The sequence below is a fragment of the Cupressus sempervirens genome, chromosome 9 (assembly GCF_028749045.1).
Source record: "Cupressus sempervirens isolate cs-2001-9-10 chromosome 9, ASM2874904v1, whole genome shotgun sequence".
NCBI lineage: Eukaryota > Viridiplantae > Streptophyta > Pinopsida > Cupressales > Cupressaceae > Cupressus > Cupressus sempervirens.
In genome coordinates, this window is record NC_143126.1 from 649,059,001 (window position 1) to 649,083,770 (window position 24,770).

At 34.1% G+C, this 24,770-nt stretch overlaps 1 protein-coding gene across 3 annotated transcripts; it reads left to right on the plus strand.

Annotated features, from left to right (window-relative positions):
* Positions 1-204: 204 nt before the first annotated feature.
* On the plus strand, positions 205-22,360 carry LOC149540412 (strigolactones hydrolase CXE15-like). Of its 3 annotated transcripts, XR_016356396.1 has the most exons (3): positions 205-1,249; positions 19,766-19,849; positions 20,087-20,327. XR_016356396.1 is itself a non-coding variant. In XM_089801515.1 (2 exons), exon 1 carries the CDS (start codon positions 205-207, stop codon positions 1,219-1,221), a length of 1,017 nt encoding a protein of 338 aa, XP_089657641.1. In that variant the 3' UTR covers positions 1,222-1,249; positions 21,918-22,360. The 3 variants fall into 3 exon arrangements, 2 of the variants coding, with proteins under 2 accessions (XP_089657641.1, XP_089657642.1); XM_089801515.1 differs by lacking the exons at positions 19,766-19,849; positions 20,087-20,327 and adding an exon at positions 21,918-22,360; XM_089801516.1 differs by lacking the exons at positions 19,766-19,849; positions 20,087-20,327 and adding an exon at positions 21,965-22,360.
* The last annotated feature ends 2,410 nt before the right edge of the window (positions 22,361-24,770 follow it).

The following is a 24,770-nucleotide window of genomic DNA, read 5'->3' on the forward strand; positions in this document are numbered from 1 at the left end:
AAGCACAAGAACCAGGGCACCTAACATTCATGGCTTCCACCTACTTGAGACGACAGTCATCTCCAAAGAAAACGTCAAAACAGGTCTACATCCTTTCAGCCAAACTCCGAAAAACACACTAAAACAAAGATCCATCTCTACTCTCATCTTCAATCCCTGCTCAAATCCCCCCAAAGCAATCCCAAAAACAGGGGAAAAACAAAAATGGAGTTAAACAAGAACAATTCAGCAGCAATAAAAGAAGAGCTTCCAGGATTCGTAACGCTATACGAAGACGGCTCAATAAAAAGGGAAGAAACTACCAATATACTGACCAGCAAAGTGCCCTGCAACTCCGATTGCTTCATTAACGGCGTCTCCACAACGGATGTAACACTGGATCAGACTACAGGCCTCTGGGCAAGGATCTTCCTGCCGGAAGAAGCTTCTGCCACCGGCAAATCCAAGTTACCAGTTGTGCTCTACTTCCATGGAGGGGGGTTTTGCACAGGGGATCCTTCATGGCAAATGTTTCACGGCCTCTGCTCTCGATTGTCCATAGCAACTGGATCGATTTGGGTCTCCGTGGCTTACCGGCTCGCCCCAGAACACCGCCTGCCGGCAAGCTGTGAAGATTGTATTTCAGCTCTGAACTGCATCGATCGACCCGGGTTCGAACCCCTCCGCTCCCGCGGCGACCTGGGGTTCCTCTTTTTGGCAGGGGACAGCGTGGGGGCAAATCTGGCACACCAGGTTGCGCTTTCTGCCGGGAGGAACAAGATTTTGGGGGTTATTTTGATGCATCCGGGGTTTGTTAAGGAGAAAAAGAGTAGATCTGAGATTGAGAATGGGGCTGATTTGGCCCTGGTTTCGATTGAGGCGGTGGAGAAGGGAGCAAGGCTTTCTCTGCCGGAGGGCGAGAATAAGGATTATTATGTGATGAATCCGTTGATTCCGAGTGTTGGGGAGGTTTTGCTGCCTCCTGTTATTGTTCTTGTGGGGAAGATGGACATTTTTTATGATCGGCAGATTGAGTATTGTAGGGAAATGGGAAGAGTTGGGCAGGATGTGGAGCTTGTGGAGTTTGCAGAGATGGGGCATTGTTTTTTTAACTCTCCACAGAATGAAAATTGCCCTCAGGCGAAGGATTTTGTGGAGAAAATCGTCCGGTTTATGGAGAGATGCCGATTGACGGATCAAAGTTGCAGGGGGGAAAATGTGGGCGTTGCAGATGCCATTTGATACTATAACAGGGCTGGTCGGAATGTAGGTATGTGTTTTCCATTGAGATAAAATATGTGTATGTGGTTTTTTCAAAAAATAAATCTGAATCTAAGCAAGCATATTATCTAAACAAGTGTTTTCACTAAGTAGTTAGGTGAAGAGGAGTTAGTATTGTGATAGATTTATTTTGAGGATTCAATTTTATATGAACAAGAGTCTAGTATTGTGATAGATTGTTATTAGGATTCAACTCTGTATGAACAAGAGTTTAGTATTTTGATATTGCCACCAAGATTCAATTATGTATGAACAAGTGTCTAGTATTGTGATATTGTCACCGCGATTCAACTGTGTAGTTCTTGAGTCAAACTCATTGACCCATGTTTTATAAGTAATGGTTTGCACAAACCCATCTTTGATGAGAATGGATGATTCACACGAACCCATCTCTTATGGGAATCAATAACCACCTCTAAGAGCATCACTTGGATCTAATGAGTGTCGAGTGTTCATTTCATTCTCATGAGAGATGGGTTTGTGTGAACTACTACCCGTGAAACATGGGTCAATGAATTTGATTCAAGAACTAAGTAGTTGAGTCTAGAAATATCACAATTTGAGTTGTTGTAGAAAAAACATCTCCTACTTATCATGAGTCTAGTTTATCAAATTCCTTTCTCATTTGTTAAATCCACACTTATTATGATGTTTGTTGTTTTTATTAAGTTTAAATATTGTATCCATCTATGTAGAGTATTCACAGATGGGGCATTGCTTTCCTATTTGCTACCATATGAAAAAATCTGTCTTATTTATAAAGAGGTGCTAATTACAACCTAAAAGTCACTGAAACAAAATGTTTGTGTAGATCTCTTTTCATGCTTAAAGTGAAGAGCATGTGGAGAGGTAGGTTTCTTTTTCTTTTTCTTATGGAATCAAATTAGAAAGTATAAATATAGACGATTGTGTTATTTTTTTAATAATGAATTGGAACAATTTGAGGAAACATTTATTTAAATTACAATTTATCTTCGACTAAACAATCATATGTATGAGATACAATCAAATTTACTAACTGTATATTGAAACCAAACATTGTGTTTATCAATTTTTACAATATTACATATAAACATAATTGCAAAATAAGATTCATAGGAACATGTGAGGTATCTAGGTGAATTCCTTTATTTTTATTAAATTTAATGATGAAGTGTCAATAAAATTTATTCATTCATTATTATAGCAAGTAAGATCTGTATGTTTTTATGTTTACATTATACTTAGTTGTATCTTATATATGAAGAATTGCGTATGTTATAAACCATTTGCAAATAATAAAAAGAGATTTTCCAACATAATCAATTATTGAATTTTTTTGAAGGTGTGTATTGGAATGACTTAATATATCATATGGAATAAAATAAACTAATTAATATGTATAGATTATATTCTAATTGAAGGGAATTTAGCCACTAAGGTTGAAGGACTCTTTAATATCCTTATATTCTTAATGTGTCACCCTCCACATATTTCTTGGGCAATAGTATTACTTTTTTTTGTTCCTACTTAGATTTATAGTGTTGGCTTCAACTTGTTTGCTAAATGTTTGTGCTTGTGAGCACTTTTCTTATTAAAAAAATCTTCTATTATCATTGTAACCTAATTGAGTGGTCATGCATGATATCTTTTGTGATGTTTAAGTTACATAATAATTATATATCAAAACTATTGTGTGTACATTGATAAATGCTATGAAAATGAAACAGAAATTCTCAACAAAATTATTCTTGGAGTTATATCTACTTGACATTGGTAAATTAGTTTAAGGGTTATTTTAGACATTGGTATATTAGTTTAAGGACTATTTTAGACATTGGTTTCTTTAACCTATGTGGGGAAGTATTTTCAAGCTAATAATAATAAAATACATAGGCAAATGGATGCCAAGTAAGATATGACATATATTTTTGTATAAGAAAATGAGGTTTTCTTAGGGTTAACTTAGGTTGATCAAATGATTACAATTTAATTAATAGTTGTGATTAATAATTTATGATATTTAAATTAAGAAAGTATAGTTGAGAGGATGTTTCATTACATGAGTGAAGAATATTTGTAGATTAGACTCATAATATTTTTTGAATGTCTTGGGGTTTGAAACAAATGTTAAAATGTATTTTCCTTAAGCTTATGAGAAATCACGTGTATATTAGTCCTCTTTAAGTTTGGATTGATTATTAAACACATTTCACACATTTGCATGCACGTGTACACACATACATAGATATGTAGTTCCAAATGATGATACAACTTCCTTATACAACCTCTAGCAGACTACCATGTCATTGGGGTGGGTGGGGGGGACTATTCTATGCTTAACAAGGTGTGTCTTATAAATGAGGTGATTGCATATGTTACAAACTAATTGTAAATCCAAATATTTGGTCACCCAACATAGTAAATAATAGAAACTCTTTCTCTTTCCTTTAGTAGGCCAAGAGTTGGATGCCTTAATACTTTTTAAAAACAAGGAAAAATAACTATAGAATTATTAAAATGTACAAATAGGAATCTGACCACTAAAGTGAAAGGAGTCTTTAGTGCCGTCAAATTCTTAAGTTGTCATGGGCCAACTTATCCTCCACATATTTCTTAAGCATTTGTTCCCTTTTTTGGCTTCCTCAAGCATCTATATGGTGGCTCTAGTTCATTTGCAAGTCTCTAAATGTTCATGTTTGTGTAAGAATTTTCCTTAGGGGAAAATTCACCCAAGAACAAAGAACTCAAACACAAGCACAACTGTAGACCAAAAAGAGTATGATCAGAATATTGATATGTATTCGATTCAATATGAATGAAAGTACACTAGGAGTGCCTATATATACAGGCCTCTGAGATGCATCTAGAATGCTTAGGAATCAGCTACATAATAAGTCATACAACCAGGCACATGTCCACCAGATATGGGTTATCCTCCATTAAGCACATAAGTAAGTGCGATGATGAGAGGATAAGCCTACAATGGTGTAACACGCAAATTTATGTTGTAAACAACATGTGCTAAAAAGGGAGTGTGAATAACTGTGTTGTCTACATGACAACTCAATGAATGATGCAAACTCCAATGTTGTAGACACCATGTGTTGAATTAGAGTTGTGTAATTCTGTGTTGTCAACATGACAACTCATAAAGGTGCACAAACTCCTAAGTGTCTCACAAAATAAATAATAAAATAATGCATTAACTTAAGTAAACTTAAGAAAATTATAAATAGTAAATACGTATTTACAACAATTCCCCCCCTTAAGTGCAACTTAGGGGAATGCCCTTAAACTTATGAAAACTAGGATGAAATGCATAATGGGTCTCGACTACTAGGCTATGTTAGGTACCCATGTACATAATGAAATGCAATCTCTCATAAAGTGGAGAAAGAGGGAAAACCTCACGGGAAAAACCCTCCCCCAAACAGAGAGATAAAAGACAAGATGCATGGATGGATGGAGTAATCAAGACCCCCCCATTATGACATACATCAAGTATATACAATAGTGAAGAATGAGAAGAACAAAACCTCATAAGAGGAAAAAGTCCCCCCCATAAGAAAGAAGAGGAAGAGAAACAAGGTAGTCCCGCCCACCCCCCAAAGGAAGAATGTCGACCAGTGACTACTGTTGCAAGGAAGAAGCTGGTCCATGAGTGTAGAATGATGTTCCTCCCCTTTGGAAGAAACAAAGTCAAAGATACAGTCCCGAAGATGTATGGTGGCCCTGAAGCCTACTCAAGTGTCCATGTGTTGATGCTGGTGGTTGCCCCTTCCAACACTGTTGAAAAGAACGAATGTAGATCTGACAAGGATGTCTGTTGAACCTGTTCCAATGAACCATTTGTCTCAACTGATAAAGAGACCTCTGATAACTATTGTTCATAAGGACCCATAATCATGTCAACTTGTAAAGATCGATCATGTAGAGAATGGACATGAGGGTCAAAGTGAGCCCTCACAACAACTGTACAAGGATCATCTTCATCAAAGAGAAGATGTAAATCATCAAGGCTATATCCCAAATCTATAGTGTGTGACTCTATGAACAAACTTGCAATGTTTTCCATGTAGTCATCCCTTGTTGCTAAAGCTGGAAGACAAGTTGTACCCTACTTTGCTAGTTCTATCACTGTGGCAATGTATGCATGTGGACTATACTAATGTTGTGACCTCTCGTTGCAATTGCCTATAGAACCCTACATGTCTGAATTTGTTGAAGCACTATCGTTGGTGTCACTATTAATTTCCATAGTGTATGAAGTGTGGAGAGGATTAAAGGATAAGCTGGGTGAACTTTCCTTAAAGTGTACATCCTTCTCCATAAAAATCTCATGAGTCTCAATTGTCTTCATAACCAATGAAAGTACAAGGCCTAGGTGGTGGTGCCTTGCATCCCTTGGAAGATAGGTTTGCCCATGCGGGACAATCGAAGACATTGAAGTGACTCACAAATGGTTTTTTGCCGCACCATGCCTCAAAAGGAGTTTTACTATCTAGGGCATTATGAGGAGACCTATTAAGTATGTGAGTGGCATTGCTAATGGCTTTGAATTCAAGTGTTGGATCAAGAGACTTGGCTTTTATCATGCAACTTGCCATGGATTTGAGAGTTCTAATCCTCAGTGCTGCAACATCTATCTTGTGCGGACTGAATGTTGGTGGATTCTAAAGATCAATTCCCTCAAGTTTGCAAAAGTCCTTAAGTCTTCTACCCATATATCTACTTTCATTGTCCATTGGTAGAACCTTGATGGCTTTCTTGGATTTGTGGTCAACATGAATCTTGAAGGCTTGAAGCTTATCAACCACATCCATGTGAAGCGTGAAAAGTCATCAACAAAAGTAAGGATGTAGCAGCCTTGGCTGACTGATGTCATTGCAAAAGATCCTGCTAATACCATGTGAACAAACTGAAGAACAATTGGTGCTCTTGAAGACTTCCCTTTATCATACTTCTCCTCGAGATGCTTATCCACTGAACATGATGAACACTCACCCTTAGAAAAGTTGATGTTAGGTAGACTTTTGACCATGTGTTTTGAGCAAAGTTGCTAAAGATAGTGGAAGGCAAGATGACCAAACCGCTCATGCCATAGTTTGATTTGTGTATTAGATTGAGTTAACAAGGCATGTGAAGGAGACTTAGGCACAAAGTGGGAGAAGGAATAAAGTCTCTTGTCATGATTGACTTTCCTCATTGCAACCAATGAATCATCTCTAAGACTGCGCACCATTACTGAATCTGGAAGGAACTCAACTTTGTTGCCATCTCCAAGGTGAGTGATTTGGTAAATTGAGAGGAGATTAGAGCTAAGATTTTGAATGTAGAGAATGTCTTTGAATTCCCCATTTTCCATCTCCACATGTCCTTTTCCTTCAACTTCCATTTTGGTATCATCTCCCACAAAGATGTACAGTACCTGTGACTGCTTCAATGAAGAAAAGTCTCCCTTTGAAGAACCCATATGATAGGAGGCACCTGAGTCAAATATCCATTCCGAAGAAGAACTTGTGTTTGCCATAAGTGCTTTCCTTTTTCCCTTTGAAGAGGTTGTAGTTGAATCCTTGGAAGTACTTGGCACTTGAATTTTTTTCTTCTTAAGTAGGTTTTCCAACTCATCGATTATTTTAGTCTTGCAATGATGCTCATCATGATTTGGCTTTTTGCAATATGCACAGAAAAGTTTGTCCTTCTTTTCATTATTTCCCTTCTTGTTGGAAGAAGAATTGCCTTGTTATGAGGAGGATTGTTGTGTCTCAGATTGTGATTTATGCTTCCACTGCTTCTTCTTCTTGTTATTTTTCCCTCCTTGACTAGATTGGTGCTCATCACTAGCCACCAATGCTTTGGCCTTTGATGTCGTGAGAAGTCCCAAATCTATCAAGTGAGATTGTTCAACAATCAACATCTCTACAAATGCATCAAATGTAGGCTTTTGGAAAGCACTTTCCATGGTCAACCTATGAGTATTATAACTCGAAACAAAGAAAACATACTCTGAAGGTAGCCTCTTCATGATGTGATGAATCAACTTTTCATCCTTCATGGGATTTCCACAATCTTTAAGTAGTGCCCTATACTCATTGGCTTTGTTGATGTAATCTTGAATTCTATCAAAGTTCTTTGGATCCAAGAGAAGTAGATCGTCCTCAATCTGAAATGCCTTTTCCTCATCCATCTTACCATACAATGATTCAAGTTTGTCCCATGCAGGTTTGGATTCCGTGAAATTGGCAATGTGGAAGAAGAGATCTCTATGTACACAACTTTTGATAATTCCTAAAGCTTGATTGTCTATAATTTTCCAATCAATGAGTTCTTTAGCATTAGTGGATTCTGGAATTGTACCATCAACATAAAGATTTAGACCTTCTGCCATTAATCTACTCCATACAATATCTTTCCATGTAGAATAATTGTGTGAAGTTAGAAGTGGACATTTAGGTGAACCCATGATGTAAAAAATGAAAAGAGCACACAAGAGAGACACAAAACACAATACATGCCCCCCCTTTTCACTCAATCAAAAGACCCTCCCCCCCCCGCCAAAAAAAAGAAGAAGAAGAAGTTTTTGGCACTTTATATGTAGTGCTTGTACAATAGACCACTTGTCAAAATGTACAAAGTGGACTTTTGCTTTTTCTTTTTACAACTGTCTTTTGAGGCCAAAATCTGTCACTAAGCATTGTAGCTCAGATGTACAACAATTTTGAAAAGAAATCAAAGCAATACAATGCAGAAAAAGCCCTAGTTTTCAAAGTGATATTTTTGTCCACATAACCCTAGAATCTAACTATAGATATGGAAAGTAGATGAAAAATAATGCACTTTCAAAAAAAATAGAACATATTTTCGTGTCCAGATGAGCCTGTACGGAGCGTTTGAAGTTGCAAAATGTAAGATTGAATAGGTATAGTCGCAATTTCTAACAAAACCTTGCACCAAAACTAGAAAAGAACACCACCACTAAAAAGTTCAGGTTATTCTACCCAAAATATTAAAAAAATTGCATCTGAGTTGGAGTCTAGATGTCCAAGTTATGGCTTCGCAAAGTCAGGCTGCCAAATCAAAAAGCAATCTAAAGAGGGGTCTGGAAAGAAAACTGTGTGCTTAAATTTGATGGTCAAATGACTGCCACTACAATTATAAAAAGTCTGGAAATGACGGTCAAACGACCATCAAATTTAACCTCGTGTCTGGCTGACGTCAATGCAAAAAAAGTTGCCTCGGTGATGTGGCAGGTGGACTAGGCGTACGATTGTATGGAAGACGACATGTGGCACTGTACGAAGATGACATTGAGGTGTATGACTGTTGAGTCAACAAAAATGACATGTACGTTGAGTCATGTGCTGATATGGGCAATTTATGTGACGAGCGCTGTGGGTTTTCAATGTGGCAGGTAGGGATTTGATACAAAATCTGCAAGGTAGACTTCAAAAAATGTGTGGCATTGATGTGTGGCGCGGGGGTTATAGCTGACGCTACTAACATTTCGTGGTGGGTGAAAAAATATGTCACCGGGATCTTGTTTTATCCATTAGGAAAAACAGATGGGCACCAAAGATCTGCTTCAAAACTGGAGTACGAAACGAAAACATTTCACAGGCATTGGAGAATAAAAAGGTGTGTCGAAAAATGCTTCATGGCTAGCGTGTGGGTGGTAGCTCCACTAGTAACCTTACCATCGAGGGTCAGGAAGGATCGACCTCTGTTAGAGGTTTGTGGGATTTATCCCCATTCACTGTGGGATAGCGCAACACCAAGTTTAAATGGAGAAAGCCAACAATGCTATGTAACAAGGAGGCCGCCGGGATTGTTATAAATCCATCCGCTGGGCTTTGTGTGTAGTGGCCAAAGGGTATAGAAATGTTAAGGCTCACCAATAAAATAGAATATGCTTGCCAATTTGTTGTCGTATAAGTATGGAATATTCACTAGTAACAGTGGAATATGCTACTCCTTAAAGGAATATTTTGTTGAATATTCTCTGCACAAGGCTAGGGTGTGACTACCTAGTACTTGTGCAAAAAAAATTCTCTACTGCCCAAAGGGAATTTTTTTCTTTCAAAAAAAGAAGAATTTGAAATTACAGAGAAATAATCAGATCTGAAAATTAAAATAGCAGATCTAAAAGATCATACCCGAACTTGCAAATTGGGCCTCTGAGTGCCAATTTGTAAAAATGTTTTGCCTCACAATCGATTTTGGCCTAAGGTAGTCGAATTTATAGCTGATTTGCACCGAATTGACATTTCGAACGCAATGGCGAGGTCCGTTCTAGCTCTAGACGAAAATAATTTTCGTAGTACTTAGGATTCAGGCTGAGGTGCTGAAGCAACAATGGTCTCAAAGAACTATGGGAAGAGAAATTCTCCAAGCTTTGATACCATGTAAGAATTTGCCTTAGGGAAAAATTCACCCAAGAACTAAAAACTCAAACACAAGCACAACTGTAGACCAGAAAGAGTATGATCAAAATATCGATATGTATTTGATTCAATATGAATGAAAGTACACCAGGAGTGCTTGTATATAAAGGACTCTGAGATGCATCTAGAATGCCTAGGAATCAGCTACATGATAAGTCATACAACTAGGCACATGTTGTAGACGCCATGTACTGAATTAGAGTTGCATACTTCTGTGTTGTCAACATGACAACTCATAAAGGTGCACAAACTCCTAAGTGTCTCACAAAATAAATAATAAAATAATGCAATATAATAAAATAATGCATTAACCTAAGTAAACTTAAGTAAAGTGTAAATAGTAAATACGTATTTACACCAACAGTTTGCAACCTCTTTTTTGTGTGTATGGTTTTGGCCTCTATTTTCCTTATAGCTAAACTAGATACTTCATCATATGGCTTATCATTTTTATGTATATTTATATCTATATGCTATATTGATGTAGGAGCATATTGGGTCAATAAGAAATCTCCCATCAACAAAAAAAATTGCTTTATTTTATATACCATTTTGTTGTTCGAGGAGTAGCCATTACTGCTCGTGGTTTCAAGTTGTTTGTAGTTGGCATCTTATTGTGAACCCTTTGGTGATCCTTACCCTAAGTGCACAAATCTAATGATCATTGTTCTTTCTTCACTCACTCATCACTATGTGTTTCATGCAACACTTTGTGGAATTTATTTTACTGTAGTTTTCTATGATGATGTGGCATCTTGTGTAGTTAAAAGACATCTCTTGGATCACATGTGGATCTATTCCTAAGAGCACAGATTCTATTTGACAATTAGATATTTCTTTGTTTTCTCCTCGTCCAAGGCAAGGCCTATCTATAATTTAATACCTAATGTGTTGGCTTGTGGTCTTGTTGGCTATATAAGAGCTTGGATTAGATGTACGAAAGTAAGCTTTTGGGGATAGGAAGGCAATAGAGAATAGATGGAAGATGAAGAAGGTGATCTTTGAGCTCTGTGACTATATTTTGTCTTTGTATAGGCCGCAACCTAAAAGCCCTTACAGTTGAGCATGTTGGATGTTTTGAATGTATATTTGATCATGCAAGTTGCCTAATCAATTAGTAAATGATGCAAGGCGAGTGCAAGTAGAGACCTACAACAACATGTAGAATATACTCAATTGCAACCTTCTACCCCTGCTAAGAGTTACACATGAAAGCTATACACATTTCAAATGAATCCATAGAGAAAACGAGGCCAAATGTAACAAATTTTAGGTGTAATTATTTAACTTTGCACAAAGAATAATTGGAACATGCCCATCTATGAGGCATTTCGAGTTGTGACCTTAAACAAAAAAAAAAGTATACAAAATCAAAGCCTTAACTTCATCTTAACTTTCCTTATCTTCTAATCCATTATGATCTTCTTATTGTCTCTATCTATCTATCTTGTTATCTCTCTACATCTAACAAAGCTTCTTTTATAGCTAGCTAAGCCACAAGTCAGCTAGTCAAGTATTAATTACAATTTAGGACCATACTTGGAAGAGTAAACAAAAACTCACTCCAACGATCATATGAAATCTCACACACTTGAATGTAGGTCCACATGTGTGTTAGGAGTAGACTCCTAATTGTGCAAGATGCCATGTAAGTAATCAAAATTGCACCAATCAAATCCATATGTTAGAAAAGGTGAAAACATCAGGGAAAAACGACCACAAGTTCAACACAGAACTCGAGAAATATCCAACATAAGAATTCGTGTACTTAGGACAGGGATCTAAGATAGGTCCTCCACATGTTGAAAATTGCACATAACATGAAAACAAAAGCAACAATGGCTACCATGCAAACAACAAACTAGTACAAAAAATTAGAAATATTTTTGGTTTATGCAAAATTGCTCAAAGACCCAAGATGCTCTTGCATCAGACACCTAGGGTTAATAAAAAACTGATGTCCACATCGAGCATTCCTCTTATTTTGACCTAAATCATAGAGATCCAACTTAGCTTTTTTAGTCCATGAACTATCTTCAACTATCTTGTCTTTCCACTGAACTAGGTATTCCATGTAGTCTTTTCCTCTTGTACTATTATTTATTCTTCTATTTAGGATCTTCTCAATATGGTCACTTGTCTTTTTGCGATAATCTCGGTTATCTTCCAACTCATCATATGATTCAAAGTACTCAAAGATATCTGCAATATTGAATGTGGGTGAAATATCCATGTCTTTTGGTAACTCCACTTCATAAGCATTTCCATTATCAAATTTCTTCAAAATCTTACAAGGACCAAACTTCTTCATCTTTAGCTTGTTGTAGGTGTAGGTACCAATTGGAAATCTATTATTCTTAAAATGAATCATAACCCCATCCATCTTCATAAAAACTTTGTCTCTTCCTCTTATCATCTCTTTGTTTATATTTCAGATTATTGTCCTCCAAATTTCCTTTTACTTCAACATGTAAAGCACTCATGAGAATGGAAAAATCCTTGGCTTTAATACTTCTTCATGTCTTAGTAGGAAAATGTCTCAACTCTATCGTTCCCTTAGGATGAAATCCTATAACAATATCAAATTGTTTCTTCTTAGAGATCCTATTCACAAAATTATTGTATGCAAACTCTACTTGTTCCAACACTAAATCTTTGTTAGCAGGCATATCTCCAACTAAACATCTCATCAAATTACCCAAGCTTTTATTCACAACTTCAGTTTGTTCCTTTGTTTGAGGGTGGAGTGTAGAACTACACTTCAATTTCGTATTCAACTTCCTCCAAAGTGTCTTCCAAAAATAACCAGTAAGCCTAGTATCTCTTTATGAAATAATAATCTTAGGCAAACCATGCAATCTTACCACTTCCTTGAAGAATAACTCAACTACTGTAATGCATCAGATGTTCTCTTACAAGGTATGAAATGAGCCATCTTTGAGAATATGTCAACCACAACCAAAATAGAATCTTTACCCCTCTAAGTTCTAGGTGACCCAATAACAAAGTCCATACTAATATCTTCCCAAGGCTTATCAGGTACATGCAAAGGCGAATACAATCCCAAATTCTGACTAGTTTCTTTAGTTTTTTGGCAAATTTTGCAACCTCAAACCATTCTCTGAACATCCCTTCTAAATATGTGGCCAAAAGTATCTAACTGAAATTAATTTTATTGTTTTATGAATCCCAAAATGTCTAGTAAGTCCACCACTATGTTTTTCCTTCATTATGTTCTCTCTCATAGATCCTCTAGGTATGCATAACAAATTTCCCTTAAACAACATGTCTTACTAAATGAAATAATCAGTCCACTTATTAAACATTATTTGCTCCTTACAAGCCTTCTAGAATTCTAAAAAATCATGATCAATCTCATAGAAATGCTTCAAGCATCAAGACCAAGTACCCCAACTATAAGCTCTGTCAACAAATTTATTCTTTAGCTCAAGACATCAACAAAGTTGTTTAACTATCCACTTTTATGCATCAATGTAAAGGAAAATTTCTACAAGAACTCAACCCACTTCATATGTCTCTGATTCAATTTATTTTGACTTCCCAAATACTACAAAGCTTTATGGTTAGTATACAATATAAAATCTTTAGACATCGAATAATGTCTCCATTTCTTCAAAATTTGAACAATAACATAACATTCCTAATCATAAAATGAATGTTTTCTCTTAGCACCATTCAAATTTTCACTAAAGAAAGTTGCAAGTCTTCCTTCTTGACTCAAAATAGCTCTTATTGCACTTCCACTAGCATCGCATTCAACTTGAAACACTTTACTGAAATCAAGGAAAGAAAGTGTAGGTGATTCCAGAATCTTTTGTTTCAATGTTTCAAAACTCTTTTGTGCTCCATGTGTTTATTTGAAATCCTTTTTATTTTCTCTTATAGTTTTAGTCATAACATTACAAATAGAACTAAAATTCCTAATAAACTTCCTATAGAAACTTGCCAATCCATGAAATGGTCTTACCTCTCATGTAGTTTCTAGTGTAGGCCAATCAAGAATAACTTTCATCTTTTTAGGATCCATCTTTAGTCCATCTTCAAAATTACAAAACCAAGGTACACAATCTCTTCTTTCATGAATGGACATTTCTTCAAATTAATCAACAACTTTTCTTCTTTCAACTTTTGCAATACTTGTATGATATGTTCAAGATGTTTTTCCTTACTTTTATTGAATATCAAAATATCATCAAGGTATAAAATCAAAAATTTACCGAAGACTTTCTTCAAAACTTCATTCATCAAACTCACGAAAGTGCTAGGTGCATTAGTTAGACCAAAGGGCATAACTAACCACTCATGTACAAACCTTCATTAGTCTTAAAAGTAGTGTTCCACTCATCTCCTTATCTACTTTTAATCTGATGATATTCACTCTTCAAATCAATCTTTGTAAAATACTATGCTCCACTTAAACTATCCATTATGACATCCATCCTAGTTAAAGAAAATGTGTACTTCATTGTTATTTTATTTATAGCTCTAGAGTTAGTGCACATTCTTTGTTCTTCTCAAGTGCTAACACAACAAGCATTGCAAAAGGACTCAAACTTTTTCTAATCAAACCTTTCTCAAGAGATTTGTGCACTTTCCTATTCAACTCAATCTTTTCATCAGGTGTTAATCTATGTGTTTCTTTATTAGGTAAACTAGCTCTAGGTATCAAATCCATATAATGACTTATACTTCTTATAGGAGGAAAACCATTAGGTACATTATTAGAAATGTTAACATGAAATTCAGTCAGCAAAGGTTCAATCTTAGGTTCATGTTCTAACTCATCTTGTTTTTTGTCTCAATTTTTCTAGGAATCAAATCGTAGCAAACATTCCATTCTTTCATTTCTCTTGCAAACTTATTACCCTCGACCAAGCATACTATGACTATGGTACAATGACTTTTATCAATCTTTTCCATCAAAGGCAACAATATTTGTTTCTTCTCATTAACCCAAATAGTGTATTGATTCAATCTACCATCATGCAAAGCTTGTCTATCATACTACCAAGGTCTACCCAAAAGAATATGAGAACAATCAATAGGTATAATATCGCACAAGGCTTTGTCATAATAATTCCCAATTTTGAATTTGATAGGACATTGTTCACTTACAAGTAATTTATGCTCCTTTTGGATGTAAGCAACATGGTAAGGCATAAGATGTCTGAATCTTTGCAATTGCAATTTGTGAACAAGCTCTTTGGATGCCAAATCATCAGAACTTCCACTATCATTGATTACTTTTAAACATTTCCTAGCTATCTTACATCTGGTCTTGAATAGACTTCTCCTCAAAACAAGTTCCTCTTTATCTTCTTCATTCCACAATCTATCCTTCTCAACACCAGGTTCTCACCATTTTTAGGTTCATTAGGCATTTCATCAACTTCTTTACAAGGTAAAGTATTTTGGTTATTACCTCCAATCTTCTTTCTAGAGTTAGTATATTCAAATGCCCTATGTCCTTCTCCATACTTATAAAACGTACCTTTAAACCAAGATCTCTCCTCTTTTTCCACCATTATTGTTCCTAGTGTAACTAGTATAGCTAACCCAAGTGTAGTTACCTCTTTTGCCAGCATGTTCCTCCTTGCATTCTAATTTTCCTTTATCTTGCATTGTACTATCAAATCTGCTACATTCTCCATATGTTCTACCTCTACTTCTCTAAAATCTGCCACCTCTTCCTTTTTGTCTTTGATCATGTTTCTTTGCCAATCTTTCTTTGGCCTTCAAAGCATATTGATATGCTTCTTCTACATTATCCATCTTAGCATAGATGATCTCATCTTGAATTGATGTCCTTAGGTCATTCAGGTATCTAGCCACTTTCTTCACTTCATCATCCACATGTTTAATTCCGATATCTAATTAGTAGAATTCCTCGATATATTTTACTTCACACCCATGTCTTTTTGCCTTAAATTTTGCATCTTTTTCAATACACTAACATGGTAGTCTGATGGAAGAAACTTATTCTTCATCTTTCCTAGCATCTTCATTCATGTTTTGATATTTTCTATTCCCCTTTTTTGTCTTTCAGTTTGTAAATGATCCCACCAAAGAGAAACATGACCATTCAACTTTGTGAATACTATCTTAACCTTCTTATTATCAAGATTACCTTCATACTCAAAGTGTTTTTCTATTTCAGAGATCCAATCCAATACTACATGAGTTTCAAGTCCTCCATCATAACAAATAACTTCAATAGCAGGTTGAACATTTTTCCTAGACAAAACTTTCAAGAGCCTTTCTCCATCTTGTTCAACTTCAAGTTTGATTATGGATTTCCCACCCTCCAATCAATCCAATAAGGTTCTGCATGATCCAATCCACAATAAAGAACTTGCTCTTATACCACCCGATGCAAGGAGGTTTCAAGCAAAGACCTATAGCAACATGTAGAATAAACTCAAGTGCAACCTTCTCCCCTGCTAAGAGTTACACATAGAAGCTATACATATTTCAAATGAATCCACAAAGACCATGAGGCCAAATGCAACACATTTTAGGTGTAATTATTTAACTTCCCATAAAGAATAATCATAATATGTGCAATTGTGAGGCCTTTTGGGCTATGACCTTAAACAAAACAAAAAGTATACAAAATCAGAGCCTTAGCTCATATCTTCTAACTTTCCCCATCTTCTAATTTATTTTGATCTTTTTACTATCTCTCTCTATATATTTTGTCATCCCTCTACATCTAACCAAGCTTCTTTTATAGCCAACTAAGCTACAAGTTAGCTAGTCAAGCATTAATTATAATTTAGGACAATACTTGGAAGAGCAAATAAAAGCCCACACCAAGGGTCATATGAAATCTCACGCGCTTGAAGGTAGTTCCACATGTGTGTGTAGGATTCAAATCCTAACTATACAAGACACCTAGTAAGCAATCAAAACTACGCCAATCAAATCAACACATTATGCATGGTGAAAACTGTAGGGAAACACATCCTCAACTTCGACAAAGAACTTGAGAAAAATCCAACATAAGAATTTGTGCACTTAGGACAAGGATCTAGGATATGTCCTCAACATGATGACAACTACACATAACATGTAAACAAAAGCAATGACTACTACACAAATAACAGATTGGTATAGAAAATTGGAAATATTTATCATTGATGCAAGATTGCTTAAAGACTGAAGATGCTCTTACATTAGTAGATCTCTTGATTCTTGATGTTGAATATGCATTTGCTTCTATGTGTACTCTTGGCAAGGTGTTAGGAGATTGGACTTGGCTCCTTCCCCTACCATCCCTTCATCAGGTGGTATCAGAGCAAGGTTTCTTTTCTTGTGAAGATTGAGATCGTGGAGAACCTTAATTGGATTGGTTGTAGGGTGGCAGATCTAGAATCTGACTTATAACTTGTAAAAAGTTACAATCTTTTAGGAACTATTGTCAAGATGGTTCGAGGTAGAGGAAATGCATATAATGCCATTTGGATATGTTAAGGTAGATGACAACAAGACCTAAAGCTATTGAGACAACCCAAAGAAGAGGTGTACATCTTGAGGATGTTAGTGATGATGAAGTAGCTTCAAATATGAATCCTAAACTTGAAGTGGAACAAGATTAGGAGAGGCTTCTAAGAGTTTTGTCTAGGGAAAACTCCAAACCTATGGTTGAAGTTTCTTCTTATGGTGGAAGACTTGAGACTAATGTAGTGTTGGATTGGATTAATGAAATGGACAAGTTCTTTAAGTATGAAAATACCCCTAATAATAAAAAGGTAAAGATAGTAGTTACCAAGTTGAAGGGTCATGCTTCACTTTGGTGGGATCATTTACAGATTGAAAGGAAGTAAAGAGAAAAAGAAGAAGATCAAGACATGGGAAAACACGATTGAAAAAATAAAGAAGAAGTTCCTTCCTGCTGATTACTAGGTTAATCCATTGAGAAGAATGGAAAATATGAGACAAAAGGATATGATTGTGAAATAATATACTAAGGAATTCTACAAATGGGATATTAGATATGGAAATGTGGATGATAAAGTTGAGAAATTGGCTAGATACTTAAATGGTTTGAAGACATCAATTCAAGATGAGGTTAGTTATGTTAAGTTGGATAGTGTGAAAGAAGCATATTAGTATGCCTTGAAGGATGAAGATAAGTTGGCAAACAAACATGATCAAAGACAAAGAGGAAGACATGGTAGATTTCAAAGAAACAAAGGTAGAACCTATGGAGAAAGTAGCAGATCTGACAGTATAATGCAAGATAAGGTTAAAACAAAATGGAAAGAAGAATCCACTAGTAAAAGAGATAATTACAATAGAGGTAGTTATATTGGCTAGTCTAGGAATAATAGTAATGGTGGTAAAAGAGAAGAAATGTCTTGGTTCAAGGGAACTTGTTTTAAGTGTAGAGAAGAAGGACATAGAGTCTTCAAATGTACCAACTTCGACAAGAAGATTGGACGTAGCAATAGAAACACTTTGGTTGGTGAAGACGTAGCTGAATCACCTAATGAACTTGAGTATGGTGAGAATTCAATGTTGAGAAGAATCCTATGGAATGAGGGGACTAATGAAGATCTTGTTATAAGAAACAACTTATACAATAATAGATGGAAGGTTTCTTGAAAATGTTTCAAAGTAATCATTGATAGTGGAAGTTCAGACGATTTGGTATCAAAAGAGTTGGTTAGCAAATTATAGATGCAAAGATTGAGACATCTAAGCCTTATCATGTTGCTTGGATCCAGAAGGAGCATTTATGTTGCTAGTAAGTGAAAAATGCCTTGTTATATTCAAGATTGGAAATTATTATGATGAATTTTTATGTGATATTATGCCTCTGGATTGATATCATATTTTGTTAGATAGACCTTGTCAGTATGATAGACAATCTTTGCATGACAGTAGATTGAATCAATATACTATTTGGGTTGATGGGAAGAAGCAAGTGTTTCCTTGGTAGAGAAACCTGATGAGAATCATTGTATCACAGTAAGAGTATGTTTGGTTGAAGGAAACTAATTTGTTAAGGACGCGAAGAAGAAAAATGTTTCTTTTTCCTTGATTCCTAGGAAGGCTAAGAAACAACATGAACTTGAGCATGCAATTGAGGTTGAATCTTTGTTGGAAAAATTTTAAGATATTATTTTTGGTATGTACCCAATGGTTTTCTTCCTATAAGAAGCATTAGTCATTGCATGAATTTGATACCTGGAGCTAGTTTTCCTAACAAAGCACCACATAGGCTAGCACTTGCTGAAAATAAAGAAATGAATAAGCAAGTGCAATAATTTCTTGATAAGGGTTTGATCAGAGAAATTTTGAATCCTTGTGTTGTACATGTTGTATTGGCATCCAAAAAGAATGGAGAATGGAGAATGTGCACTAGAAACAAGATAAAAATAAAGTATAAATTTCCATTGCCTAGGATAGATGACATAATGGGTTGTTTGACTTGAAAAGTGGATATCATCATATCATAATCAATGAAGGAGATGAATGGAAAACTACTTTGAAGACAAATAAAGGTTTGTATGAGTGGTTGGTTAAGCCTTTTGGTTTAACTAATGCACCTAGTACTTTCATGAGGCTGATGAATGAGGTTTTGAAGAAATTATTGGGTAAGTTTGTGATTGTATATCTTGACAACAATTTAATATTCAATAAGACTAAGAAGAACACCTTGAACATATCAAACAAGTGTCACAAGATTGAAGGAAGAGAAGTTGATTAATTTGAAGAAATGTTCATTCATGAAGGAGGAAATAGTGTACCTTCGCTTTGTAATTTTTGTTGATGGATCTTAAAAAGGTAAAATTTATTCTTGATTGGCCCACACCTAATAATGTTGGGGAAGTTAGATTATTTTATGGATTGATAAGTTTCTATAGGAAGTTTATTAGAAATTTTAGTTCAGTATGCAATGCAATGACATAGACTATGAGAGAAAATAAAAAGGGTTTCAAATGGACACATGGAGCACATAAGAGTTTTGAAGCATTAAAACAAAATGTGGAATAGTTGCCTACACTTACTTTTCCTAATTTCACTAAATTTTTTCAATTTGATTGTGATGCTAGTGGAAGTGTCATTGGAACCATTTTTAGTGAAGAAGGAAGACTTGTAGCTTTCTATAGTGAGAAGTCAAATGATTCTAAGAAGAGGTAATCAATTTATGATCAGGTATTATATGTTATTGTTCAAGTTTTGAAAAAATAGAGACATTATTTGATGCAAAAAGATTTTGTTTTGTACACTAACCGTAAGCATTATTAGTATTTTTGAAGTGAGAACAGGTTGAATTAATTACGTTTGAAGTGGGTAGAGTATTTGCATAAAATTTCCTTTGTGTTGAAATATAAGAGTGGACAATCTAACAAAGTTGTTGATGCTTTGAACAGAAGAAGAAATTTTCTGACTCTGACGATCCCTGTGGGTGTACTCTTTAATAGCTTCAAATTCCCAAATGATCTTGAATATATTATATATTAAAAAATATATGATGTCCATGTTCACTTTGAAAATATACAAGTTTGAATAATATACAAGCATGAAAAATAATTATTTTGTATATCAAGAAACATGTGTTTACTATTATAAATCTTTCCTAATAATATGATTATAACTTGAATTAGTATGCTTTGATTTTCTCCTTACTTTTTACTTCCACTTTCTACTTACTTAGATACTCCTCTTATGCACAATGGACCTCAATTAACCCCTTTTAAATTGTTTACTTTTTAGGCACCTTAAATATTCCTCTCATAACTAAAAACTCCTATGCATGTAGCCACCTATAATTTAGGCCTTTACAATGTTTGACTTCTATGTACTTGTTCAAATATGTTTCCCATTCTTTTTTCATACTCATGTGTCCCCTTTTTGGGTGTATTTTATGTATCTAAAGTAAGATCATTATTATTATTTATTCTCTCATTACTGTCTTTCCTGTTATCTCCTTATTAGTCCAGCCTATTTATAGGCTGAGACTTATGTTTTCACCTGATTTTAGGCTATTAGTTTGCCTTAAAAGCTGTGCCTTTGCAAAATATTAAACATGATTTCCAATGTTTGAAATGTCTTTTTTTTTTTTTGAATTTCTTGAAAAGTATTTCTTTTTTCTTATTGGTTGACCCTATTTTTGCTAGGGGTTTAATTAATTTTTCATTTTGAAAATTACAAAAAAATTGTCTAATCAACTAAAAGTTTTTTTTTTAAAAGTAAATTTAAGTCTCCATATCTCTAGACTTTCTCTTTACATATTATATGCTATATAATATATATAACTAGTAGTATGGAGAAAGAAGAGGACTAAGAATTAAATTATAAAATTTATTATAGAAGTTAATTAAATTTTATAAATGTTATTAAATTTTATTATATACTTTATTTTATATAATAATTTTTTTGAAATATATATATATATATATATATAAAATCCCTAATCTCCTTAATTATTATAATTTTAAAATGAGATTTAAGTTTAGCATTCAAATTAGTTTTACAAGTAAAGTTAGAGTTTAGTATGGGAATTCAATTAAGATTAGATTTATATTACGTTAGGTTAGGGTCAATAATAGAATTGCATTTAGAGATAAGCACCACAATATTTACCCATTTAATGTTTATATTGGAAAAAAAGTTTGAGTAATTTTTTATTTTAGTAGATAGTAATGAAATACATATTATTTAAATAGATTGATAGTAAATACGCTAGAATAAATTCATAAATTATGAAGAAAATTTGAAGTCATCATATAAATGAAATTATTTAAGTCAATTGATTTAAAATAATATTGTACCTATTGATTTAAAATAAAAAAATATGTTCAAACAACACTTTCCTCTAATTTTCTCTAATTTTCTATTTCATTATTCTATGTTCTTATATTATAAAAGAATTAAATTTTATTTTAAAACTTATAAAATTAATTTACTTGATTTAATCTTTCATAATTATTAGTTTATATTACTTTATTTTAATTTTCTTCTTATAATTATTTACAATCATTTACTTATGCCAATGTTTGTTCAATCTATTCAAACAATATTTATTTTTTTACTATTAGGCTGGACTCTTGCTGTAACATAGCTCTTGTTTTCCCTTAATCTTTTAATGTCTTTTTCGGTGCCCATCTAAGGCTTGGAGGCTTATATATTTATATGCTTATTTAATCTTTAATGGAAGTTCCTTATGATGCTTGTATTTTGGTGCTCCTCTTTTTTTGATAGGTCTTGTTCATTAACGTTTCTAATATGTTTGTGCTTCGGGCCCCAAGGACTTGGATCTACTTTTGTCGGGCTATTGATTTTTACAATAATTGGAGTTGTAGAGGGATGCCCAACTTTCATAAGAATTTGTTCTTCTTGCGGATATTTCCTTCTCACTGGCATTTGTAATCCGTTATGGGATGCTTGGCTGGAGGGTTGTGGTGCTTGGGTCCTCTGCTAGAGAAAAAAGACTGGTCTTTGGATCCTCCCTTTCTTTTCTTTGCTTTTGTTGTGGGGAAAAGTATAAATGTAGGGAGGAGTGTCAAATGGAATTGTACTCATTGTTCCTATAATTTTGCTCGAACACAAATAAAACTCTCAAATGTGTCTCTAGGTGCTCAATGTTGTTTTTATATCTGTGTACTTGCAACTATGAATAAAATATGACGATAATTTTTTTGAAATGTAATTTAAAAATTGTATCTAGGTGCTCAATGTTGTTTTTATGTCTGTGTAGTCACAATTATAAATGAAATATGGTGATAGTTTTTTTGAAATGTTGTGTTTTAGTTTTTAGTTTCTTATATAAATTTAGGAACTTTATAGATTTATTATTTTAATCTTATTAAGATTACACACACACACACACACACACACACACACACACACACACACACACACACACACACACACACACACACGCACACACACACATAGTTTCTTTCTTTCATGTCTCATTAATGGAAGTGTAGGATTGGTCTTCATTAGATTGAATCAAGAGATCAATTATCAGTAAATTAATGATGCACCTATGGGAAGTAGGAGTTTAAATCTCTAAAATTGGGGATAATACATATTTATCATTTGAGGAAGTTTGAACACCTTAAAAGGGTCACCTTGACTCTCAATTAACTAGGGCTTAACTTTGTAACTACAATGCAGACATAAAAAACTATATTAAGTGTCCAATATCAACTTATTCATTAGTTTTATGTAACATAGACATAAAAGTGGTCACTTGCACATTCAATTTTTCAAAACTTTGATTCAATAGTGAATGTGTGATTATTTTTAAAAGTGATAATTTGATTGTGCTATAATAAGTAAATATTTCACATTTGTTGGAAAATACTAATCAATCATTTCAAAGTAAAAAAAAAAAAAAAATTCAAATCTAGATATGTTGTTGGGTACCCTTTCTCTTTTTGGTACAACAAACATAAGCAAAACAATTAATGAATTTGGAGAGCGAAATTTATAACTTCTACTCTTAAGGTGATTACATTAACGAAGTGAGTTCAATAGGAGATGGAACATATCATAAATATGCCATTATGGAAATATTTATTCTATACAAGAAAAATCATTAACAATCAATACCCTAAATGTCTTCTCTTCTATCAAACTCGTGACCTAGAGTGTAGATGTTCCATTTCTCAAGCCATACTTGTGTGACATTAAAACTCATGACTGAACCTAGAGTGTGATAAGTAAATCTGAAGAAAAACATTTAGAATTCATTACTACATTTGTCAGTGAATTAAGAGTCTACAAGTCACTTATAAAGTTGGGTTAAAGCAAATATTTTTTATCGTTTCTTTAAAAATATTTATATTTAATTACCATCTTGACTTTTTTATCCAAATTACTTTGTTATTCACTATATTGTTCATTTTGAAAGATTTTTTTTCTAAATTTTTTTTGAAACAAATTGTAACTCAACAATAATGGAGTAACCATTTTACTAGTTATTTAGGAATATTCATATTAAATATATTATCTTATAATATTAATCTTATTATCTTTGCTAATGTGTAGGGGCCTATTATATTTATCTCAAAATTGAAACAATTTCCAATTTTTTTGTGAGAAATACATATGCAGTTATTGTTTCCTTTTCCCCAATAATTTTTTACCCTTGTATATAGTTATTTATCAATTTGTATTTTCTACTTTGTATACTAAAATATGGGGAGTTCCATTGAGAACATAGGTTAGTGCCTAATTATTGAAATCACATATTTCGTATATTTATTTGTTGTTAGGCTGGGGTCTTATTGGAGGGAGCTTTGGCAATATTTTTAAGCGAGTATAAAATGTGGAGGATCATAAGTTTTACTACCAAATTAAGCTTTTTTCTTACTTATTGTTTTTGATTAAGAAAAACAGGTTTTACAGGGACCTGAAACCCGAAAGTTTTACAGCATAAAAATTAAGACATTAATGTCCAGCAAACACGAAACACCAACAAATGACCAAAAGGAACCAAAAGGCCTAAGGCCAGGAGGCAAAAGCCAATAGCTAGTCCGATAAGGAAAACCAAACCTAATGGTTCTCCTTATCTAGATCCTGCAGAGTTTCTGTAGCTTCATTATCCTTTCGGTTGTCCACACCTTCCTGGTTCATGTTTTGGGCTTCCTCCTGGTCCAAGTGATCCACCTGGTCCCTGGCAGCATTCAAATCGACCTCTTCGTTGCCAATATTCTGGCTGGTCAGCTTCCCCATGTTCCCACCGATGCCAACTCTTACTTATTGTTAATTTTATGAAGTCTTTCAATTAATTTATTTTGTATCTTTTATATTTATTTACTTGAGACCATCATTATCTATATAGATTTTAGCACTTGAAATGTTAAACCCTTAGAAAACTCATCGCACCACTTATTTTAAAATAATCCCATAAAAATTCAAAAACATGTGAACTTAAATGATTTAAAATAAAACAAAGTAAATAGATAATCTATTGATTAAAAAATATGATTCATACTTATCAAGATAATCTATACAACCTCCAAAGATATGATGCTAGCCTAACAAAGTCTCAATGACAAACAAGAATAAAAAATACTAGTGCTTAGTGAATCTTACTCTATT